Raw genomic sequence first — 19,878 nt, 5'->3', positions numbered from 1 at the left:
TTTTTAAAACAGACATATGACAATTCAGATTCTCTGTTTCTCCTATGTTAGTTATAAGTTGTATTTTTCAAGGAATCTATTCATTTCACCTACATTTCTATATCTCTTATTATATTTTTCACGTATGTAAAAGCTATACTTATATCTCCTTTCTCATTCCTGGTATTGGTCATTTTTATTTTCCTTCTTTGTATCTTGATGAATCTTACTGTATAAAGCTTTATCAGTTTTATCAGTGTTTTCCAAGAACCAACTTTGGACTTTAATTTTCTCCCCTGTATGCTTATTCATTAATTGACTGGCTTGTGCGCTTATCTTTATTGGTTCCTTCCCTCTGTGTTCTCTGGCTTCCATGTGGTAGCTTTTTCTAGCTTAAGTTAGGTGTATGTTCAGCCTTCCTTTGTTTAAAATGCGTTTATTTATACCTACGCATTTCCCTCTCAGACCTGCTTTAGTTCCATCTTTTACATTTAAATATGTGTTTTCCATTATCATTGAGTTCTAATTTTTCTAAACTCTTTTTTTAAATTATTTTTTAACTCATAGGCTACAGAAAACTATAGATTAATTTCTAAGCTGAATAGAAAATTAGTAACGAGTTGGATTGTGGCTTAATTCATGGTAATCTGGCTTGATTCCTGGTAATCAGAGAGCATACCACATGAATTAAATCCTCTACAATTTGTTGAGACTTGATTCATGACTCAGAATGTGGTCTATTTTAGTACAAGTTTCATTTTCATTTGAAGACAATGTAATTTCCACAGTTATTGGTCTGTATGCTACATATGTCATTTACATAATTTTGATGATCACGTTATTTAAATATTCTAAATTTTACTGTTTGTTTTAACTACTTGTTCTATCAGTTACTGACAGACATGTATTTAAATTTCCAACTATAATTGTGGACTTGTCTATTTCTTCTTTTATTTCTTTCACTGTTTGCTTTATATATTTTAAGGTTATGTTATTAGGGGCATACCCATTTAATGTTTTATTTTCCTATTAAACTGTCCATGTTTAGTAATGTCCCTTGATTTTAAAAAATCTCCTCTTATATTAATGTAGTTATATTAGCTTTCTTTATTTGATATTTGCAAGATATATTTTCTGTGCTTTTACTTTGAACTTCCCTGTTTTATATTTAATTTGAGTGTTTTACAAGCTCCATTTATTTTTTTTACAAGCTCCATTTAATTGAGATTTGCTTTTTATTTCCAGTCTATTTTTATTTTTACATACAGTATTTTACACTCACATTTAGACTAGTTACTGACAACTTGGAGTTTTACTCCGTCTTCTATCTCTTTGCTTTCAATTGTCTCAGCTGCTTCATTGCTCCTGCACTCACTTCGTGTTTCTTTTTAAATTGTCAAGTATTTTTATTATTCCAATTTTCCCCTTTCAGATTGTTAGTTATATATTCTATTATTCTTCTGGTTTTCACCCCATATTAACAAAATGCATCCTTGTCTCATAGGTGTTAACCTCCAGTTACTATTTTTACTGCTTCCCAGTCAACTCAAGACTTCATAGCATTTTATAAGTACCACAAGGCATGATTACGGTTGTTGTCTGGAAGTCAGTGTTTATTTTCAGTTGCCTGTCTGTCTGTCCTGGTGCTCTTCATTCCTCCTTCAATTTTCATGTTTCCATCCAGGATCACTTTCCTCCTGCCTGAAGATCTCCTTTTAGTGTTTCCTTCGGCACAGGCCTCCCAGGAGTGAATTCTCATGATTTTTGATTGCCTGAGATCATCTTAATTTTGCCTTTTTTTTTTTTTTTTTGCTGTACGCGGGCCTCTCACTGCTGTGGCCTCTCCCGTCACGGAGCACAGGCTCCGGGCCCGGCCGCTCCACGGCATGTGGGATCTTCCCAGACCAGGGCACAAACCCGCGTCCCCTGCGTCGGCAGGCGGACTCCCGACCGCTGCGCCACCAGGGAAGCCCTGCCTTCATGTCTGAGGATGTTCTTGATAGTATTGCATTTTTTGTGGGCAGTTGTTTTCTTTCCTCACATTAAAGATGTGCATCATTAGTTCTTTTGAAAAAGTCAGCTGCCAGTCTCACCATTATTCCACTGAAGGATGAGTCTTTCTCTGGGTGCTTTGAAGACTTTTTTCTTTGTCTTTGGTTTTTAGCAGTTATACTATCATGGGCTCTAGTGTGGTTTTCTTTGTAATCCTCCTTCTTGAAGTTAGTGGAATTTCTTTAATCTGTTATTTATCAATTTCAAAAATTCTTGGCTGGTATCTCTTCAAACATTGCTTCTACTTTATCCTCTCTCCTCTCCTTCTGAAGCTCCATTTTCAAGTATGTTTAACATTTTCATCATTTCCCATATATTTCCTATTTCTTTATATTTAACATTATTTTGTTTCTCTCTATTTTCGTCTAGACATATTCTACTGATCTATTTTCCAACTTATAATACTCTGATTTACAGTGTCTACTCTAATGTTAGACCCAGCTATTTAATTCTTAATTTCAGGGTTTTTTTTTAAGTTTTCAATTTTCCATCTGATTTTTACAATTAATTCCATCCTCTAATAAGGTTCTCCATATCTTCACCAATTTTCTTGGCTATATTAATCAGAGTAATTTTACAGTCCATGTCTTAAAATGCCAGCGTCTGGATCTCCTTCTATTCTCTGTTTATTTTTGTTTTTGTTTTTTCCTTTTTAACTGTATTTGATCACTTGGTACTGTTTATAGCATACTTATTAATTTACTGAAATTACATATAATTAAATTGTAGAGACTTTAGATGATCTCTTACTACAGAGAGGATTTAATTTTTCTAGCAACATGGGCAGACCAGCCTGAGCCAGGCAGGGATTGAGTTGACTTGAGGCTGTATTTCAGGCTCTGTGAAGGCTTTTTTGTCATTATTCCTACGTCATAGCCTTTTAGGGGTTTCAGATGAAGGCCTGGGAATCTTTCTACTCATCCAACACATGAACACCTTAGGAAATGGAAAAAGGAAAGGAAAACCTCAGTAGATAACTGCGTGCTGAATTTTGGGCTCTCTGTGTTTTCCTTTTCTCCAGAATCATTGCTCCTGGAGTCTGTTAACTTGAAAGCCCTTAACTTCCTTTGTTGTCCATTCCGTCCAGTGATGATGTTACAAGCTCTGGGCCCCTGTTCTCTAATTGGCTGCTGTGCCCTGAGACATAGGTTAACCAACAGCCCAGGAGACAAGAGGAGGTGGGTGCCCAAAAAGCCCCAGTGCCTCCTTCCTCACCAGCACCCTGTCCTTCGAGTCCTAGCTGCTTCCGCTGCTCTCCAAGTAGATAATTTTTTAAATCACGTTGACCCCCTAGTGGGAGGGAAGTCAGATAAGCTTCCCTTCGTAGCCACAGGTGGAAGTCTATTTTAGTATACATTATTTAATGTTCTTCAAAAATTGTAAACTTTACTTAACCCTAAAGAGTTAATGATTAACAATGTTGGAAGTGCATCTGTGTGGGACAGCTTGTTTCTTAAAGACTCCAGACAATTAAAAGTCAGAGTTAAAGCAAGTATCCAATTAAGTCTTCTCCAAAGCAGAATTTAAGTGTTGTAAAATAACTATAAACAAAATGTTCTGAGCATTTTTTAGAGAAGCAAAATATCACATAAAGTTAAGTTCAGAGACAGGTCCTTTGATGTGGGTCTTGCCGGAAATTTGCTGCAAAGATGGGTGGTCTGCACATCTGTGAAGTGGGGGCATGCCACCGCAGGCTCGACTGAGCACGGCTTTGCTTTATACTTTTATGCTGAACTCCTGTTTCTAGGACTCTGATCTAAGGCGCTAAGTCAGAAATAAGGGAAAAGGTTTATGCACAAAAATATTTATCATAATGCAAAGCTGTAAACATCTTAAATATACAATAAGGAATAGTTAAATAAATGATTAACTTCCATAAAAAAGAAGCCTTAAGATTAAAGCCACACAGGCAACTATGAAAGTGTGCCCCAAATCAGTGTTTGATTATCTATTTCCTCCCCCTTCCCATCCCCCTCCAATTCCCCTCCAATTCCCTTCTGTCCCCATCCATGCCTCCCCCTCTCCCCCATCACCCTCTCCCCGCCATTCTACTCCCCTCTCCCCTCCCACCACCGCCTCCCCCCTCCGCAGGAAGCTGCATTGCACCAGGAACTACATCCACCTGAACCTGTTCCTCTCCTTCATCCTGCGGGCCATCTCGGTGTTGGTCAAGGACGACGTTCTGTACTCCAGCTCAGGGACTCTGCACTGCCCCGACCAGCCGTCCTCCTGGGTAAGGCTGTCCCTGTGGGCGGGGTCCTCTCATGGGGGGCAGGTGCCTGTGTGAACTCCAGCTCCACCGAACTCCCTCCCCACCGCCCATCCCTTTACTCCAACCCCACTTGGCATCGGGAAGAAGTCCCAGAGCCGGTGGTCCCCGTCAGGGCGCGGGAGCGGGCCTGAGCTCGGAGCAGGCCCACGGTGGCCAGAGACACAAGGTGGGCACGTGGGCACTGCCCGGTGGGAGGTCACGGCCGGAGTGCTGACCCCAGGCAGAGCCGGCCTCCCAAGAGGCCGCTGCCCCGAAGCACCAGCGGCAGCTCGAGCCGGATGTTCCTGGCACGGGTGGGCACGCACGACGCCGTTTTCTCCGCACATGTCCGGGATTCTGAGCAGTAGATGCTTCCCCTGACTGCTGGGTGGAAATCACCTGCGCGGTGAGTGCGTCCCCGCAGCACCTGCTGGGAGCGCAGTGCGCGCCCGTGACCCGCGGGCTCAGCTCTTTGCAAGAGGATGAATCTCCTTAACTGTTAGTTTCTGCAGTGCAGGCTTGGCTTGTGGTGGACATCAGTGGGCCTTTAAGGCATAGTTGAGTTTAGTGCGTTTATATTGAGCTCCTCTGAGATCAAGTCCTTCTACCCAGTCTTCCGACACCCAGTCGCACCCTCCACCTGGGTTCTACACGGCACCCTAGTCCTGGTCACAGCTCTTCCACACTAGCCAGAATGCTGTTCTCCACCCGCCTCCCAAGCGGATGGATTCATGTGCTGGCACCCTTGCTCTGGACTGAGCAGATTTGAGTCAATGTCGTTTTAACATAGTAAAGGCTTTATCACACCGAAGAACTTCAGCTGCTTCTTAGGTCTGCAGGTGCAATAAATACCAATATACTCCTGGGATAATCTTGACCAGGAGGCATGTGGACTGAATATAATAAAGAAATTAGCAACAAGATCCTCCACCTGGCCAGTCCCAGCCGCAGGTGGAAGTGCGGCCCCTGGGCTCTCGTCCCTAGATCGAGCCTCCGCTGCACAGCTGGGGGTGCACCCGCAGGCCTGGAGCAGGGGTGCCTGGCTGTCCTCCCGCTGAGGAGCCTTCGGTCCCGTCTCTGTGTCTCAAAGCTCTGCTCGAAGCAGCGCTCCGTACTTAGCTCTTCATTAAAGGACGTAGTGACCCTGACGGGCCCACAGACAGCAGGCCCTGGAGCGGTGCTCTCAGCTTTCTCCTGCTGTGTAGACGGAGGATCTGGCTGAGGGACGGGCAGCAACAGGGACCTGGGTGTCCCTGCCCTGAGTCCCACCTGCCTAGGGGTAAGCTAGGAGGCCCTGGGCTCTGCAGTGAGGCTGACGCATCTGAACAGGGATGCACCCGGCCCAAAGCTGAATGCTGACCAGCTGCTTGCTGTCACGGGTGGGTCGGGGGGAGGCGGAGAGCCAGAGACAAGGGCTGGAGGCTGGGCTGGGGGTCTGCACATTGCAGAGGGTCCTGGGCCCACTGAGCTGCCACGTAGGCCCACAGCCCAGGCCAGAATGGCAGAGGGGGCAGGAGAAGGGGAAGTGAGAAGAGCCCATCAACACACACAGGTGCACAAGTGCACACACACGCAGAACACATGCACACAGAGGTGCACAGGCACGCAGAAACACACAGGCATGCGTACGCTCACACAGAGACACAGGCGCACAGACCCAGGCACACACACACCCTTCAGACTCTGTCCCATCACGAGTTTGGCTCCGTCCCTGGAAAGACGGCTCCAAAGGAAGGGGCTTTGCATGGTGCTGGGGGAGCCCATGTCCTCAAGTGTGGAGCAGCTGTGGACACAGGACGAGTGAAACTGCACACGTGGACATCACCACGCCATCGCCTCTGCCGCTCACTGTGCACTGAGGGCTCCAGGCATGAGACCCACAGAGGCACCAAGGCCCATATCCCCAGCCCTGCAGCTGTCATCGTCACATGTTTAAACAAAATATCCTGTTGACTTGCTCTTAGCCAGCACCTGAAGATGCTGTAAGTCTTCCCAGCACTCTAGGGAAATGCCGTCTGGCCCCGTAGAGCCTGAGAGGACACGTATCTCCAGCTGTGACACCTGATTTTGCCTTTGACAACCCTCATGGTAGGTGCTGTTTTCTCGTCCTTTTCAAGGAGTTGGGCCTCAAAGAAGCCAGTGTCTTTATTGGATCAAAACGTGGACCAGGAGACAGAACCCCTGCCTCCGTCCCCACCTAGGCCAGCCCGCACATGTGTGGGCGCCTCGTTCTCTGCACTTGTTGGTCTGGGTTTGATCTAAACCTGTGGAAACCGTGCTCCAGTCTAGAGAAAATCCTCCAACAGGATATCCTGGAAATCCTCTGAGTCTAGCGGTGTCTCAGGGTCTGCTTTGAATCTACCGTGCAGGTGTGACGTAATCTGCGCGACACCCTGTTTTTGTATCTTCTGTCCCCACAAGCGTCAGTGTACGTGTATCTTCGTGCACCAGTGCTCTCACCTCGGTCAGGTGGGTCTGGAGAGAGACTGGAGGGACCAAAGGGCACACGTGTTTACACTGCGACAGATAGTGCTGGACAGCTTTCCAAAGGCAGAGATGCCACGGGTGCTACGGATGCTGCGTGTGCAGGACGTGCCCTCTGCGCCGGCCAGCAGGGCTCACCACAGGTTCCCTCCACCCGTGGGTGTGGAGCTCTTCCCTCCTCGACACCCAGCACGCGCCTCTGTCACTGTCCCAACGAGGTCTTGGGTCGCTTCTCCTGTCTCCACAGCAGTGTTGTCACGTGCGGCTTTCCACTTACGGCGGCCCAGCCCCGATGTCCAGAGGGCCGCCTCCACATGCAGACCCCCTCCCCGCCCTCAGCATCAGTAAACCGTAACCGCCTTAGAAAGAGACGGAACCACACTCCACTTAGGCAAGAGAGACCTGGTGCGAGGTCAGGGGCTGGAGCGTCCTGGAGAGGATGGAGCCGCTGTGAGTCCAAGCGCCTCATGACCCCGGGGAGCCAGCTGAGAGGCTGCCGTGCATTGCCTGCAACTCTGTCCACCCCATACACGTGTATGAGTGTGTCCACATATATGGAAGTACATCCACCCATCAGCCACATACACATATTAGGGGAGGCGGCTGCAAAGATACAGAAGAAGGATAGAAGTAAAAGTACTGTTCTTGTTTTCAGCTCACTTACATAAGCTTAGTGATTGAAAGCCTCAATTTCATGTTTGCTCATGACGTGGAAATACCTGATATGTTTACTTATATGAAGGTCTGAGAGATTAAAAATGCCTTTACTTTATGTAATACATAATTTTTCCCTTTCAAAACTCCTGGGGAAATAATGTATTTGGTGGGTTTCTTGTTTATTCCTTTATTTTTCCATCTCTTGTTAAGAGTGCACAGTGAGGAAGAACAAAGGAGAAAAAGTGGAAGTGAGTGGAGGGTAAGGATGCAGCGAGGAGAGGGGGATGCAGGGAGGAGAGGGGGATGCAGGAGGAGAGGGGGATGCAGGGAGGAGGGGGGATGCAGGAGGAGAGGGGGATGCAGGGAGGAGGGGGGATGCAGGAGGAGAGGGGGATGCAGGGTGGATGAGGATGCAGGGAGGAGACGGGGATGCAGGGAGGAGAGGGGGATGCAGGAGGAGAGGGGGATGCAGGGAGGAGGGGGATGCAGGGAGGAGAGGAGGATGCAGGGAGGAGAGGGGATGCAGGGAGGAGAGGGGATGCAGGGAGGAGAGGGGGATGCAGGGAGGAGAGGAGGATGCAGGAGGAGAGGGGATGCAGGGAGGAGGGGGATGCAGGGAGGAGAGGAGGATGCAGGAGGAGAGGGGGATGCAGGGAGGAGAGGAGGATGCAGGGAGGAGAGGGGATGCAGGGAGGAGAGGGGATGCAGGGAGGAGAGGGGGATGCAGGGAGGAGAGGAGGATGCAGGAGGAGAGGGGGATGCAGGAGGAGAGGAGGATGCAGGGAGGAGGGGGATGCAGGGTGGAGAGGGGATGCAGGTAGGAGAGGAGGATGCAGGGTGGATGAGGATGCAGGGGGGAGAGGAGGATGCAGGGAGGAGACGGGGATGCAGGGAGGAGAGGGGATGCAGTGAGGAGAGGAGGATGCAGGGTGGATGAGGATGCAGGGGGGAGAGGAGGATGCAGGGAGGAGACGGGGATGCAGGGAGGAGAGGGGATGCAGGAGGAGAGGGGGATGCAGGGAGGAGAGGGGATGCAGGGAGGAGAGGAGGATGCAGGGAGGAGAGGAGGATGCAGGGAGGAGAGGGAGATGCAGGAGGAGAGGGGATGCAGGGAGGAGAGGGGGATGCAGGGAGGAGACGGGGATGCAGGGAGGAGAGGGGATGCAGGGAGGAGAGGAGGATGCAGGGAGGAGAGGGGATGCAGGAGGAGAGGGGGATGCAGGGAGGAGAGGAGGATGCAGGAGGAGAGGGGGATGCAGGGTGGATGAGGATGCAGGGAGGAGACGGGGATGCAGGGAGGAGAGGGGATGCAGGGAGGAGAGGAGGATGCAGGAGGAGAGGGGGATGCAGGGTGGATGAGGATTCAGGGAAGAGAGGAGGATGCAGGGAGGAGAGGGAGATGCAGGAGGAGAGGGGATGCAGGGAGGAGAGGAGGATGCAGGGAGGAGACGGGGATGCAGGGAGGAGAGGGGATGCAGGGAGGAGAGGAGGATGCAGGGAGGAGAGGGGATGCAGGAGGAGAGGGGGATGCAGGGAGGAGAGGAGGATGCAGGAGGAGAGGGGGATGCAGGGTGGATGAGGATGCAGGGAGGAGACGGGGATGCAGGGAGGAGGGGGATGCAGGGAAGAGAGGAGGATGCAGGAGGAGAGGGGGATGCAGGGTGGATGAGGATGCAGGGAGGAGACGGGGATGCAGGGAGGAGAGGGGATGCAGGGAGGAGAGGAGGATGCAGGAGGAGAGGGGGATGCAGGGAGGAGGGGGGTCAGGAGGAAGGAGAGGGAGGTCAGCCAAGCGTGCCAGGCCCCACATGGTCACTCTCAAAGTTACATGTCACCCTCAGGGACACTGTGCATCTGCCTGGGCCCCATGCTGCCCTCCAGCGAGTTCCAGGGCCTCACCTGAACAGGCACACACCTCCAGGCGGCACCTCTGTGTTGGGTGGCCACGTGCCTCGTGCAGCACGGGCTCGCGTTGGGGCCTGGAGCCGGCTGCCCGCCCCGAAAGTCCTCATCCAAACGCAGTGTGCTCTCTCACTCTGTCTGTGGCATCCAGGTGGGCTGCAAGCTGAGCCTGGTCTTCTTCCAGTACTGCATCATGGCCAACTTCTACTGGCTCCTGGTGGAGGGGCTGTACCTCCACACCCTCCTGGTGGCCATCTTCTCCCCCAGCCGGCGCCTTGTGGCCTATCTCCTGATTGGATGGGGTAAGGACTCCCCCCGACAGCCCACTGCCACCCCCAAACCCCCCAGGTTCCTGATTGCTGTCCTCTCTGACCTATAAATGCAGGTGCTTTCAGCTCAGAAAAATGCTGTGCCGCCCCTGTAGGAAGAGCTTTTCTAGAGCCAACAGCTTAGTATTTCTGGGAGCCAGGACCTGATTTAAAACTGCTCTGACTCTCATTCCTGGGGCAAACCCTGATGGTGGGCAAGTCAGAAGGAAGGGGCCTGGGAGGAGAAGAAGCAGGGAGGCCATCCATCACGAGGTCCCACTAACGTGCCCATCAGCAGGGCTGTGTGTCAGCTGCGGGACCCCCACCTTCACAGCGAGGGACTCCCCTGCAGGTCTTTGCCAAGTCTGAACACAGCCTCCCAAGCACATTGACACCGACACCCAGAAACACAGAGATGCGTTTCAGGACCATGAAGCCTTCAGACACATACTCAGTTATCTTCACTGCTTAGTAAGGCATGAGCATAAGCCTGTATGTATTTATGAAGAGCTTCCACTTGATCTTTTCATCGGAAGGCCCTTGTCCCTGACCATCAGGCTAATGAAAGCTCCCACGTGTGCCCCTGCTGGGCTGGTGCAAGTAACCAGCATGGGGTTGTGGTCACCAGGTGTCTTTCTGCAGGCATCCCCACCGTCTGCACAGGTGCGTGGACTGCGGCCAGGCTTTCACTAGAAGACACAGGGTGAGTGCCATGCCTGTAAAGAGAGGTCAAGCAGCACTGAGGTCCTGGCATCACTGGTCTTGGGAAACCAGAGAGAAGCTTCGTATCTGGTCAAAGGCAGCCTTTGGACACGGATGGGGAGGACGTTGAACTGCACGGGGAGGAATACGGGTTGGAGTGCTTGGAGAAGAGCCCAGGGACAGGTGGGGCTGAGCTGGGCCTGGCAGCGGAGCTGAGGTTGGGGTCAACCAGGCAGAGACGGAGCAGCCAGCCCAGCGAGGAGGCCGGGTTGAGAGGCCAGCTGGGGCGCAGCTCTCCGAGGTAGCGCGGTTGGACCAGGGCCCAGAGCACTTCTGCCTCGTGTGCACAGTGAGCCAGACCGTGGCCCAGACCCAAGCACCAAGAGCTCCCACCACCGGCGCTGTGCCTCATGCGGGACCCAGGGTCTACCAGTTGTCCACTACCAGTAACAAACCACCCAAAGCTGGGAGCTCACATAGCCCCAGTTGATTTGGTGTGTTTCTGTCCCTGGAACTTGGGGCGGTTCTCCTGGCCTCAGCCTGGCTCACTCACACGCCACAGGCACCTGCAGGGGCAGCCAGGGCCGTGGGTCTAGGCAGCGTACGCTGGGTTCCAAGGACTCCACATCCTGCTGTCAACCAGCTAGGACCCAGGACGAGGGTGGGTCTCTGCCCCTGCTGGGAAGGGGTGTGGGTGACGGAGTGAGCTGGAGGCATTTTACAAGCCGCCCACCCCAGCTTCCTGCTGGAGAGAGCGCGTGGCAGTCAGGAGGGACCCCCTAAGGAGCCGCGTGAGTGAGAGGGCTCACGGCCGGGGCGCTTTGTTTCGCAAGCCCCCGGGGAAAGTGTTCAAGCCCCCGGGGAAAGGGTGAGTCTGCAGCGTGCTTATCCTCCTGTGCTTGGTTTGTAGATGGAATTGGTGGTAACGTGATTTTCCTTCTCTCTTTTCAACAGTTGCTGGGATACCAATGACCACAGTGTTCCCTGGTGGGTTATACGAACACCAATTTTAATTTCTATTATAGTAAGTCATTTCTGTATTGAAACGTGAGTTGCCTGCCGGGTTGCACACTTGGGCAGAGAGCGAGCCCACTGTCTGGTAGTAACTATAAGGGGCCCGTTCTACTAGGTCTTCTGAGACAAGTACCCTGAGGCTGAGCTCTTGCATGGTGGGCTTGGCCCACCTTCAGGACGAATTCTCAGTGAAGCGGAGGGCGAGAAAGAGACAGTCCTCCAGGGGAACCTCGGGGTGGGGTGGGGGTCAGAGTCAGGTCCCCCAGGTGTGCAGCCTTAGAGCAGAACTGGATTTCCACCTGCGGATTTCACGTCTCAAAATTAATTTTCTCAACTCAGCTGCCACGCCCTGGGGTCGGAACGTATGTGATGCAGCAGAGAGACACCGTCTGGCTCTGACTCAGGGGGGTGGGGCAGGGAAGAGCAGAACTAGGGGCAGGGCCCTGGTGCTTCTGAAACAGCAGAGGCACACACATCCCGGCCACACCACCTCCCTTGCAGGGGGACTTCACACACAAACGTGTCGTCTCTTTTTCGTGCAGGTCAATTTCATCCTTTTTGTTAGTATTATACGAATTTTACTGCAGAAGTTGACATCCCCAGATGTCGGCGGCAATGACCAGTCACAGTACAAGTGAGTATTTGTTTAGCTCCAGCTCTGAGCCACCCTCACCAACCTCAGGCAGCCTGGAAACTCTGAGTATATGTGTGGAGAGCAGCAAAACTGGGGTGCGAGACCCTGCAGATGACCCCAGCTTTTCTCCTTTAGTCGCAGGAGTGTGCTCTTGGCCACTTTACAGGGACCCCCGGAGATGGACTGTCTTGTCCAAAGGCCAGCGTTGCCATGGCAATTTTTCAAGCCGTGTTCCTCTCCTTCATTCCAGCGTGGATGTCCTCTAGAGAGCAGCTTATTGAAGTGTTCTGCCCGCTCTCCTGTTCTGTAATCTGACTTTTCTCTCCTTGGCCACATGTTGTTTGTATTTTATATTTAGTTCTTTCTTGCCCATCAGACCACAGGGTCCAGGGGACACCTCATGTCGCGCCCTGTACTTAATAATAACTCAAGTGATGTTTGTTGCCTGGATGACAACATGAACATGGCTGTCATCATCTCCCTCGTGGGGAAGAGAAGTTAAGTAAATCACTCCCCATCATCCAGCTGATTAATAAGGGTCTGAGAACTCCGTAAAGGAACTTGAGGCTCATATGAATTTCTATCAAGAATTTATAAAGAAAAGATAAAGCCCACAACTCGAGTATAAAATAAAGCCAGGTTAGTGTGGAGTGGTTGGTCCAGCTGATAGGAGCCTTGGATACAGGCAGATTGGGGTTGGAATTGCAGCTGCAGAAGCTGCGTGACCCTGGGTGGGTTACCGGACTGCCCCTGCAGGGTGGGCCCCCCCTCAGCTGTCTCCTTCCCTCCCCTCCTTTAGACAGCAGGGTGGACCTGGGGAGACAGGAGGCATCCCCTGTGGTCAGCAGCCCAGTGCTGGGTTATGTACCAGCTGGAGGCCTGGGGGAGGTAACTGCACTGCTCTGCCTCGGTTTCCTCACCTGTGAAGTGGAAATAATAATAATACTTGTCACAAGGTTATAAGGACTGATAGAGTTAATATTCAAAAGACATTTAGTGGCTGCCACCAGCAAAGTGTTGCGATAGAGTTTGGTAAACATATACATATAACTGTGCCCTGAGGTGTGACAGTCTCTGCCCAGCCCACATCAGAGGTCAGGCCTAGAGATAGGATTCCACGTCAGACCACAAAGGATAAAGTGGTTTCAGCCGAACCTTCCAAGTAGCATCTTTACTGCTCAGGTGAGAAGCCGGGCTGGTTCCTGGACTCGCCCCATGCCTGCAGCTCAGGCTGCCCTTCCAACTGAACTTCCAGTTTCTGCACGTCTTGTTCAGGGCCACGCTGACCTTTCCTCTGGGCTCTTTGGGAGCGTTCCTAAGCGGATCTTAGAGATGGATGCTTTTACTTTGGAAACAAAATAAAGTGGGCATGATAGAATCTGTTCTTTTTCCAGGATAACAAAAAGGCAGAGCACATCTTTTCTGTGTATCTGTCTCGTAACAGTAGTGGCAGATGTCCAGGCACAGGGCCCCAGGGGTCCAGCTTCTAAATCCCTTTTCTAGAAACTAGCACAACAGCAAATTCCAGATGGATCAATAGTGAGAATCCAGGCAGGTTCTCTCTAACATTTAACTAAAGGGCAGCTCCCTGCAGAATCCCAGCCTTCACTCACTGGGCTGGCAGAGACCCGAGGTAGTGAAGGCAGCAAGTGCACCGTGGGTGTTGCAAAGTCAAAGGTTCAAAGCTGCACGTGGTGGCAGCTGGGTGGTCAGTGAGGCCTTCCCTGCCCACCAAGGCCCAGGGCGTGCTCACATCTGCTGCAGAGCGGCTGGGATTCAGAGTCTGTGCAGATTGCCCAGTACAGAGGAAATCTTGTTGTAAGTGCCACAGCGCCTCAAAAATATGTAAAGCAAAGGGTGACTTTTTTCCGAGTGTGGGCTGGGGTCCACCAAGCAGAGGAGACGCGGAGGAGCACGGAGGTGCCTCCCGCCTCAGTTCCCACCGCTCAGAGTTGCCAGGATGAGGCGGGTTGTTTTCCGAGTGTGGGCTGGGGTCCACCAAGCAGAGGAGACGCGGAGGAGCACGGAGGTGCCTCCCGCCTCAGTTCCCACCGCTCAGAGTTGCCAGGATGAGGCGGGTTGTTGGAGCGGCTGCCGGTTCTGGGGTCACCCAGGGGCCTGGACATGCACACGTACCACCTGGGGGCCCAGGCCCCTGCATTCCTGACCAGCCCCGCGGTGGTCCCAAAGCTCCTGACCCTTAGAACGTGCTGGGCTTGCTACACCAAATGTGGCCAGGTTGAGTCACCTGGGAAGGTGCTGGGCCACCTGCAGAGACCTGATTTAACTGGATGAGGGGCAGCCTGGACTTGAAGAGGTTGAAAAGCCCCCAGATGATTCTCATGTCAGAAGTGGCTTATAGAAGTGGTCCTCAAAGTGGGGTCCCGACAGCAGCCTCGGCATCTCTGGGCACCTGACAGAAGAATTCTCAGGTCTGCGTTTTAACACGACCTCCAGGTGGTTCTGGTGCAGGTAGGGCTGAGAAGCCCTGACTTAATGTGTCCTGTACCTGCTCGGGGAGCGGGAGGGGCTTCGAAGGCGGGGGGTGGGGGAAGATTGAGGTCAGGTATTTTATTTTCAACACAAATGCAGTGAGAAGAAAATCTGCTCTTTGATTAGGGAGGGTAAGAGCTCTTTGATAGGCAGAGAAATTAGATCTGGTCCAGGTTCCCTGATTCCTCGGACTCTGTGCGATCCAGAGCAGGGTCGCCTGCCAGGACCCATAAACAGCCGTCTGTGGGAACACTTTCTGTCACGCTTGTGCTCAGGGGGCCACCCCTGCTTTTGATCTGAAAGTAAAACTTGCCCCCATCCTCCAAAGGCTGGGGATGGTCTCGGCTGTTAAAGCCAGTGGCACACGGGGCCGTCAGACCCGCTCAGAGCAATGTCATCCTTGGCAAACTCGTCAGGATTTCTTGGAAGAGCTTTGCTGCTTTATGAGGCAAAGTGGTGGCCATCATCGCGTTTGCACACTCAGTCCATACGGGGTGGGGTGGTGTCAAAGCTAGGGGGCCCCTGGGCTGGCCAGCAGGCGGCCGTCGGGTCACCTCGGGAGCTCGGGCCCCCCCCTGTGGTGCAGGAGGCTCACCAAGTCCACCCTGCTGCTCATCCCTCTCTTTGGAGTCCACTACATGCTGTTCGCCGTGTTTCCCATCGGCATCTCCTCCAAGTACCAGATACTCTTCGAACTGTGCATCGGATCCTTCCAGGTGCGTGGCAAGGGGCTGGGCATCCCGGGGAGGGGAGGGTGTGAGTGAGCTCTGACCCACCGCCCTTCTCGCTTGCTTGCAGGGCCTGGTGGTGGCGGTCCTCTACTGCTTTCTGAACAGTGAAGTAAGTCCTTTGACCTCCTCGGGAAGCACAGGTTCTCGGCTTGTGAGGGAGTCCCTGAAACGCCCCTGAAACCCCTGGGGAGGGCCCGCCCTGCTGTGGGGTCAGTGCCGTTGCCCGGCGCCCGCGGCGCTCGGCTCCGTCTTCCCGCACACCTCGACCGCCCCCGCCGACCCGCAGCGTCCCAGAGCCTGTCCGCAGGCGAGCGCCCGGACAGCCCCGCCCCCAGGCGGCCGCGCCCCCCGGACAGCCCCGCCCCCCAGCCAGCCCACACCCCCGGCGGCCGCGCCCCGCCCACCCGCCGCTTTGCCTCTGCCGCGCCCCGCATATAACCTCGCCTCACCTGGGCGGCGGCTGCGTCTCCAGCGGCTCGCTCGGCGCCTCGCGCGTCTTCCTTGTCGCCCTGCGCGGTCCTCAGGGTCCCCTCCCTCCATCGCTTTCCTCGCTTCATTCGGGGCTGCCAAGCGGGAGCGCCAGCCAGCATCGGCGGCGGGAGTAGCAGGAAACTCCAGGCCGAGGAAAAGCGCCGGCTCTGCTCTGTAAACGTTTCCCATCCCTAAGCAGCACCTCCGCGCAGAGAGTCCTCAGATAGAGGAGGGTCAGCCTGGAGACCCCTCCGCGCCCAGAACCCCGGCTCTGGACCGCGGGCGGCGGGGAGGCGGGCAGGGGACGCCTGGCTCCCAGCCGGCCCCGCCCCCTGCGCCGGGGCGTCCCAGGTCCCCCGTCCGGGCCCCACCCCGGCTGTGTCCAGCCCTCTCCGCTCCCCCGGCCGAGCCGGCGTCTGCTGCGTGCTCCGTGCCTCCCTGTCCCGTGTCGTCTGAGCGACTCCTGCACCTCCCTCCCCTCGTTCTTTCCGGACCCCCCTGACACCCCCGCCCCCCGGGAGCCAGGGAGCAGAACCAGGACTGTAGGGCAAAGCGCTGGGGCCCCGGCTTCCACGGGAGGTCTTTTCTGAAAAGGCGAATTAGCCCTCTCGGGCTCTCGGTGTAGCGGCCGCTGCCTCTGGATTGAAGCCTTGGGCTCCGTAGTCTGACCTCCTTTCTCTTGGTCCCTCGTCTGGTCCCGCATCCTTCTCCGCTTCTTCATTCCCAGGCCCGTCTGTCCCCGCCCCGCGTCCATGGATATCACACCCTCCACACCCAGAAAAGGGCCGAAGGGGAAGCGTTCATCCACGGGCATTCGCCCTAGGGGGAAGCTGGGGTCTCGGTTCCAGCTTGCCCACCGCCTGAGCCCCGCCTGCCCTCGCCCCCGCCCCAGGTGCAGAGCGAGCTGGGGAGGATGTGGCGGCCGACTCTGTGCCCCAGCCGGCCCTCCGGCCGGGACTGCAGGCTGCACAGCTTGTCCGGCTCGAGGAACGGCTCGGAGGGCACCCTGCAGGTCCCCCGCAGCTCCCGCGCCCTGTCCTTCCTGCAGACAGAGACCTCGGTCATCTAGAGGTGCCTCCACACCGCAGCCCGAGCCCCCAGCCAGGGGTGCCTGGGGTGAATCGGTTCGGACCCACTGGAGCGGGCTTGGCGTATCCCCGCCGTGGAACCGGCTTACCTTGTAACCGCCCGGGGTTTAAACCTAACGGTTGTTACACTCCAGCATTTCCGTAGTTTTGTGCTTTATGTTGTTTGGCCGTGCAGACAGACCCATTTTCAAAGAGACCAGGAAAGATCAAGGTGGCAGTAGCCCAGGACTTGGGTCCAGCGACTGTGGAAGAAAACGGGGGATTTTCTGATCTCAGTGCCTGTTCTCAGGGGGCACAGGCCTGGGCTGGGATGCTGGCCCTGAGTGACGTGGTCACCCTTCCTCTGCATGACCTACATCGCCGGCCTCAGCCCCCAGGTCCCACAGGGCAGCCCCTTGTGTGCAGGACACACAGGCGCCCGCTGAGGGCTTCCGTGGAACCCTCCCGCAAGCCCAGGTGGGCCCCGCCTGGCACAGTCATGCTCACACCGCCATCCAGGCTCTTCTTTCTGTGCCGCTGCACTCGGTTCTCCAACCCCTTTATGATACTGGTCCCCTTTAACAATGAGGCCACAGAGTCTTCGTTCTGAGGCATCACAGACCTGAGCGCAAGTGCCAGCCATCGGGATGACTGGCTCCAGGGGGCGGGGCCTGGCAGGCAGGGCCAGGCTGGGCGGGGGTGGTGGCTGGACGTCCGGGGGCGGGGGTGGGGGGCGCCGCGAGGCCGTCGCCCTGCAGCGTCCCTCTGGGGTGTGCACCCAAGCCCCCTGTGAGAGGAGCCTGGTCAAAGAGCGGCAGCGTCCACCCGGAGCCCCCGGCAACCCGGCTCCCCAGCTCAGGCGATTTGCTGCGACCAGATCTGCACGAGCCAGCTCCCAGGGTGCCCGGGGCCGTTGGTGGAGCGTGGGAGTCAGATGTGCACCTGGACGTCCGTCAGCTGCCGGGAGCCAAGGCCGCGGGCCTGGAACGGGGAGGCCTGGCCTGACTGACAGCAGAGGGGAGAGTGAATATCACTCACTGTTAGCAGAGGAGGGGGTGACCAAATAAAATGTTGTAAACGCGTGTGGAATGTCCTCAAGCCGCCATGTGTGACCGCTTGAGTGAAACCCATTTCGTGTCTGTTCGCTGGGTGACCCTGGCCAGCAAATGCTGAGGCCCCAGGATCTCAAACTGAGGACATTCGGAGGAGATCTTCCCGTGTCTAAAGCGGAGCCTGGATGGCGTGCGGGGTGGGAAGCGGGGCACGTGGCAGCTTGCGGCTTTTGCAAGCAGCCACCTTCCCCAGGGCACTTACGCCGCCTGCCTGGATGTGCTCCTTGCAGCATCCGGTCAGCGGTGGGGGTGATGCGCGGGGCGCCCGGCAGCCCTGCAAGGGGGCGGGGGGCACCTGCGGCTCCCAACACACCCACCCCACAGCTCCACAGAACCTGAGAACCTGCTAACTAGGGCCAGGGCTGAGCACATGCGTGCCTGCATATGTGCACGTATGTGTGTGTGCCTTCTGGGAGCTAACCCCTAACTGCATTTGTGCTACAGACAGATAAAATCTATTTCTAGTAAGCTCCATGTTCAACCAAACTGCTTCATTCCAAGAGGAATACCGCACACTGCTAAAGGTCAAGTTCTCCAAAAGCTGACTTAGAAATGAGCAGACGGACCAGCCTCCTGTGAGTTTCTGAGAGCCCCAGGTGCCAGGTGATGGTACATTGTCAGCTGTCCACTGGTGGAAAGAGCTTCATGAGAATTTGCTTAAGGTAGGAATACGTTGCATTCGCAAGGAAGGGAAGTGAATAGGTGATGTCGGGACGGGCAACAAGCACCTTCCTTTCTTAGCAAGAATGGCGTTTTTTCAATGGTGCTTTTTATCAGGTTTTCAGGTTAGAGAAATTATACAGAGGAGTTACCAAACCTCAGATATTATAGGCAGATATTACCCAGAAGGTGAAAAAGCTCTGAATTTCGCCCTCCATCTGGCTCTTACTGCTTGAGAAGTAAACATCCAGAGTGAATCGTCTTGTTCCCAATAGTTTCCTCTACGTCTACGCAAACCTCTCCCTCCCTCCCTCCCGCGCTTTCTTCTTTTTCTTCGTGGAAAGTAGGTCATATTGTGTAGAAGTTTCTGCTTTTTTAGTTAAGACGGGCTGTGTGGGTCTTGCCTGTCTGCACACAGATGTGCTTTACTTGTAACAGCTGCGTGAAGTTCCATGGCACGGACGCGCTTGGTTTATTCCACACCCCCGTTGATGAATGTTTGAGCGCTTCTGCATGTGCTGGAGCATCGCCACAGAACAACGTCCCGGAAGTGGGAATGGGTTCCGGGCCTGCGCTTTTGGCTCTGGGCGGGTACGGCCCTGGAAGAGGTGGCCTCAGCGCCGCTCTCACCAAGCTGCGGTAGACACCAGCATCACTGGGGTTCCCATCTCTCTTCGCCCCAATCTGCTGTCTTTAGTCTTGGAGACAGCGAGCGTCTCTTCTTTACAGAGAGCTTTCTCTTTAGTTCTGAGCCTCAGCCTGACCCACGGACGTAGACGTCAGGTAGCCAGGCCCCTGCTTCTCCAGTCAGCTGCCCCACCTGGATGCAGGTCCTGCTGAAAGTTTACAGATTAACTTCCTTATTCGTGGAAATGGGGACAGGACTCCGCAGAGGTCGTGGGCGGTGTGTCATCGTCATCTGTTTGCATCGCCGACCACCGGGCCCTGTAAGAGGTTGGGGACCTGCTTAGCTTGGGGACGTCACAAAGGATTTAGGGCATCGTTTATACTGAAGAGTGTTCTTTGCAAGATGGAGAGAAAAGGGCCTGTCACTTCCATTATCTTCTCTAAAGGTTTAATGAGGAAAGTGGAGCAGGCACAGGTGGTGGGGGCCCCCACTCGTGACAGCAGTCCCACCACCCCTGCCCAGGGGCGTCCCGGACTGAGCCCTGGATAGCAGGCCTCAGCGCCAACAATGACCCCAGAGCTGTCACTGGGATCTTGGTTAAAGCTACTTATATTCATTATATTCAACCCCTGACACTGAAGGACCAACAGGGCGAAATAAACTATTGGAATATAATTACAAAATAATGAGGCCAAGTAGCACCAATTTCTCTTTTGGAGATTTAGGACTTTAC

At 54.0% G+C, this 19,878-nt stretch overlaps 1 protein-coding gene across 4 annotated transcripts in view; it reads left to right on the top strand.

The window, feature by feature from the left end:
• VIPR2 (vasoactive intestinal peptide receptor 2) overlaps positions 1-17,368 on the top strand; it is a 69,612-nt gene extending 52,244 nt beyond the window's left edge. The window contains exons 5-11 of one of the 4 annotated variants that reach the window (XM_079931684.1): positions 9,477-9,627; positions 10,276-10,336; positions 11,290-11,359; positions 11,892-11,983; positions 15,063-15,192; positions 15,275-15,316; positions 16,571-17,368. In XM_079931684.1, the coding sequence (XP_079787810.1) occupies positions 9,477-9,627; positions 10,276-10,336; positions 11,290-11,359; positions 11,892-11,983; positions 15,063-15,192; positions 15,275-15,316; positions 16,571-16,747 (723 nt within the window). In that variant the 3' untranslated portion in view covers positions 16,748-17,368. Of the gene's footprint in view, positions 1-4,122; positions 4,265-9,476; positions 9,628-10,275; positions 10,337-11,289; positions 11,602-11,891; positions 12,033-15,062; positions 15,193-15,274; positions 15,317-16,570 lie in introns of those variants that run through there. The other 3 variants (XM_079931687.1, XM_079931685.1, XM_079931686.1) reach the window with 3 other exon arrangements.
• The last annotated feature ends 2,510 nt before the right edge of the window (positions 17,369-19,878 follow it).

This window comes from Stenella coeruleoalba, assembly GCF_951394435.1.
Source record: "Stenella coeruleoalba genome assembly, chromosome: 9".
NCBI classification, from domain to species: domain Eukaryota; kingdom Metazoa; phylum Chordata; class Mammalia; order Artiodactyla; family Delphinidae; genus Stenella; species Stenella coeruleoalba.
This window is presented reverse-complemented; position numbering and strand designations above follow the sequence as displayed.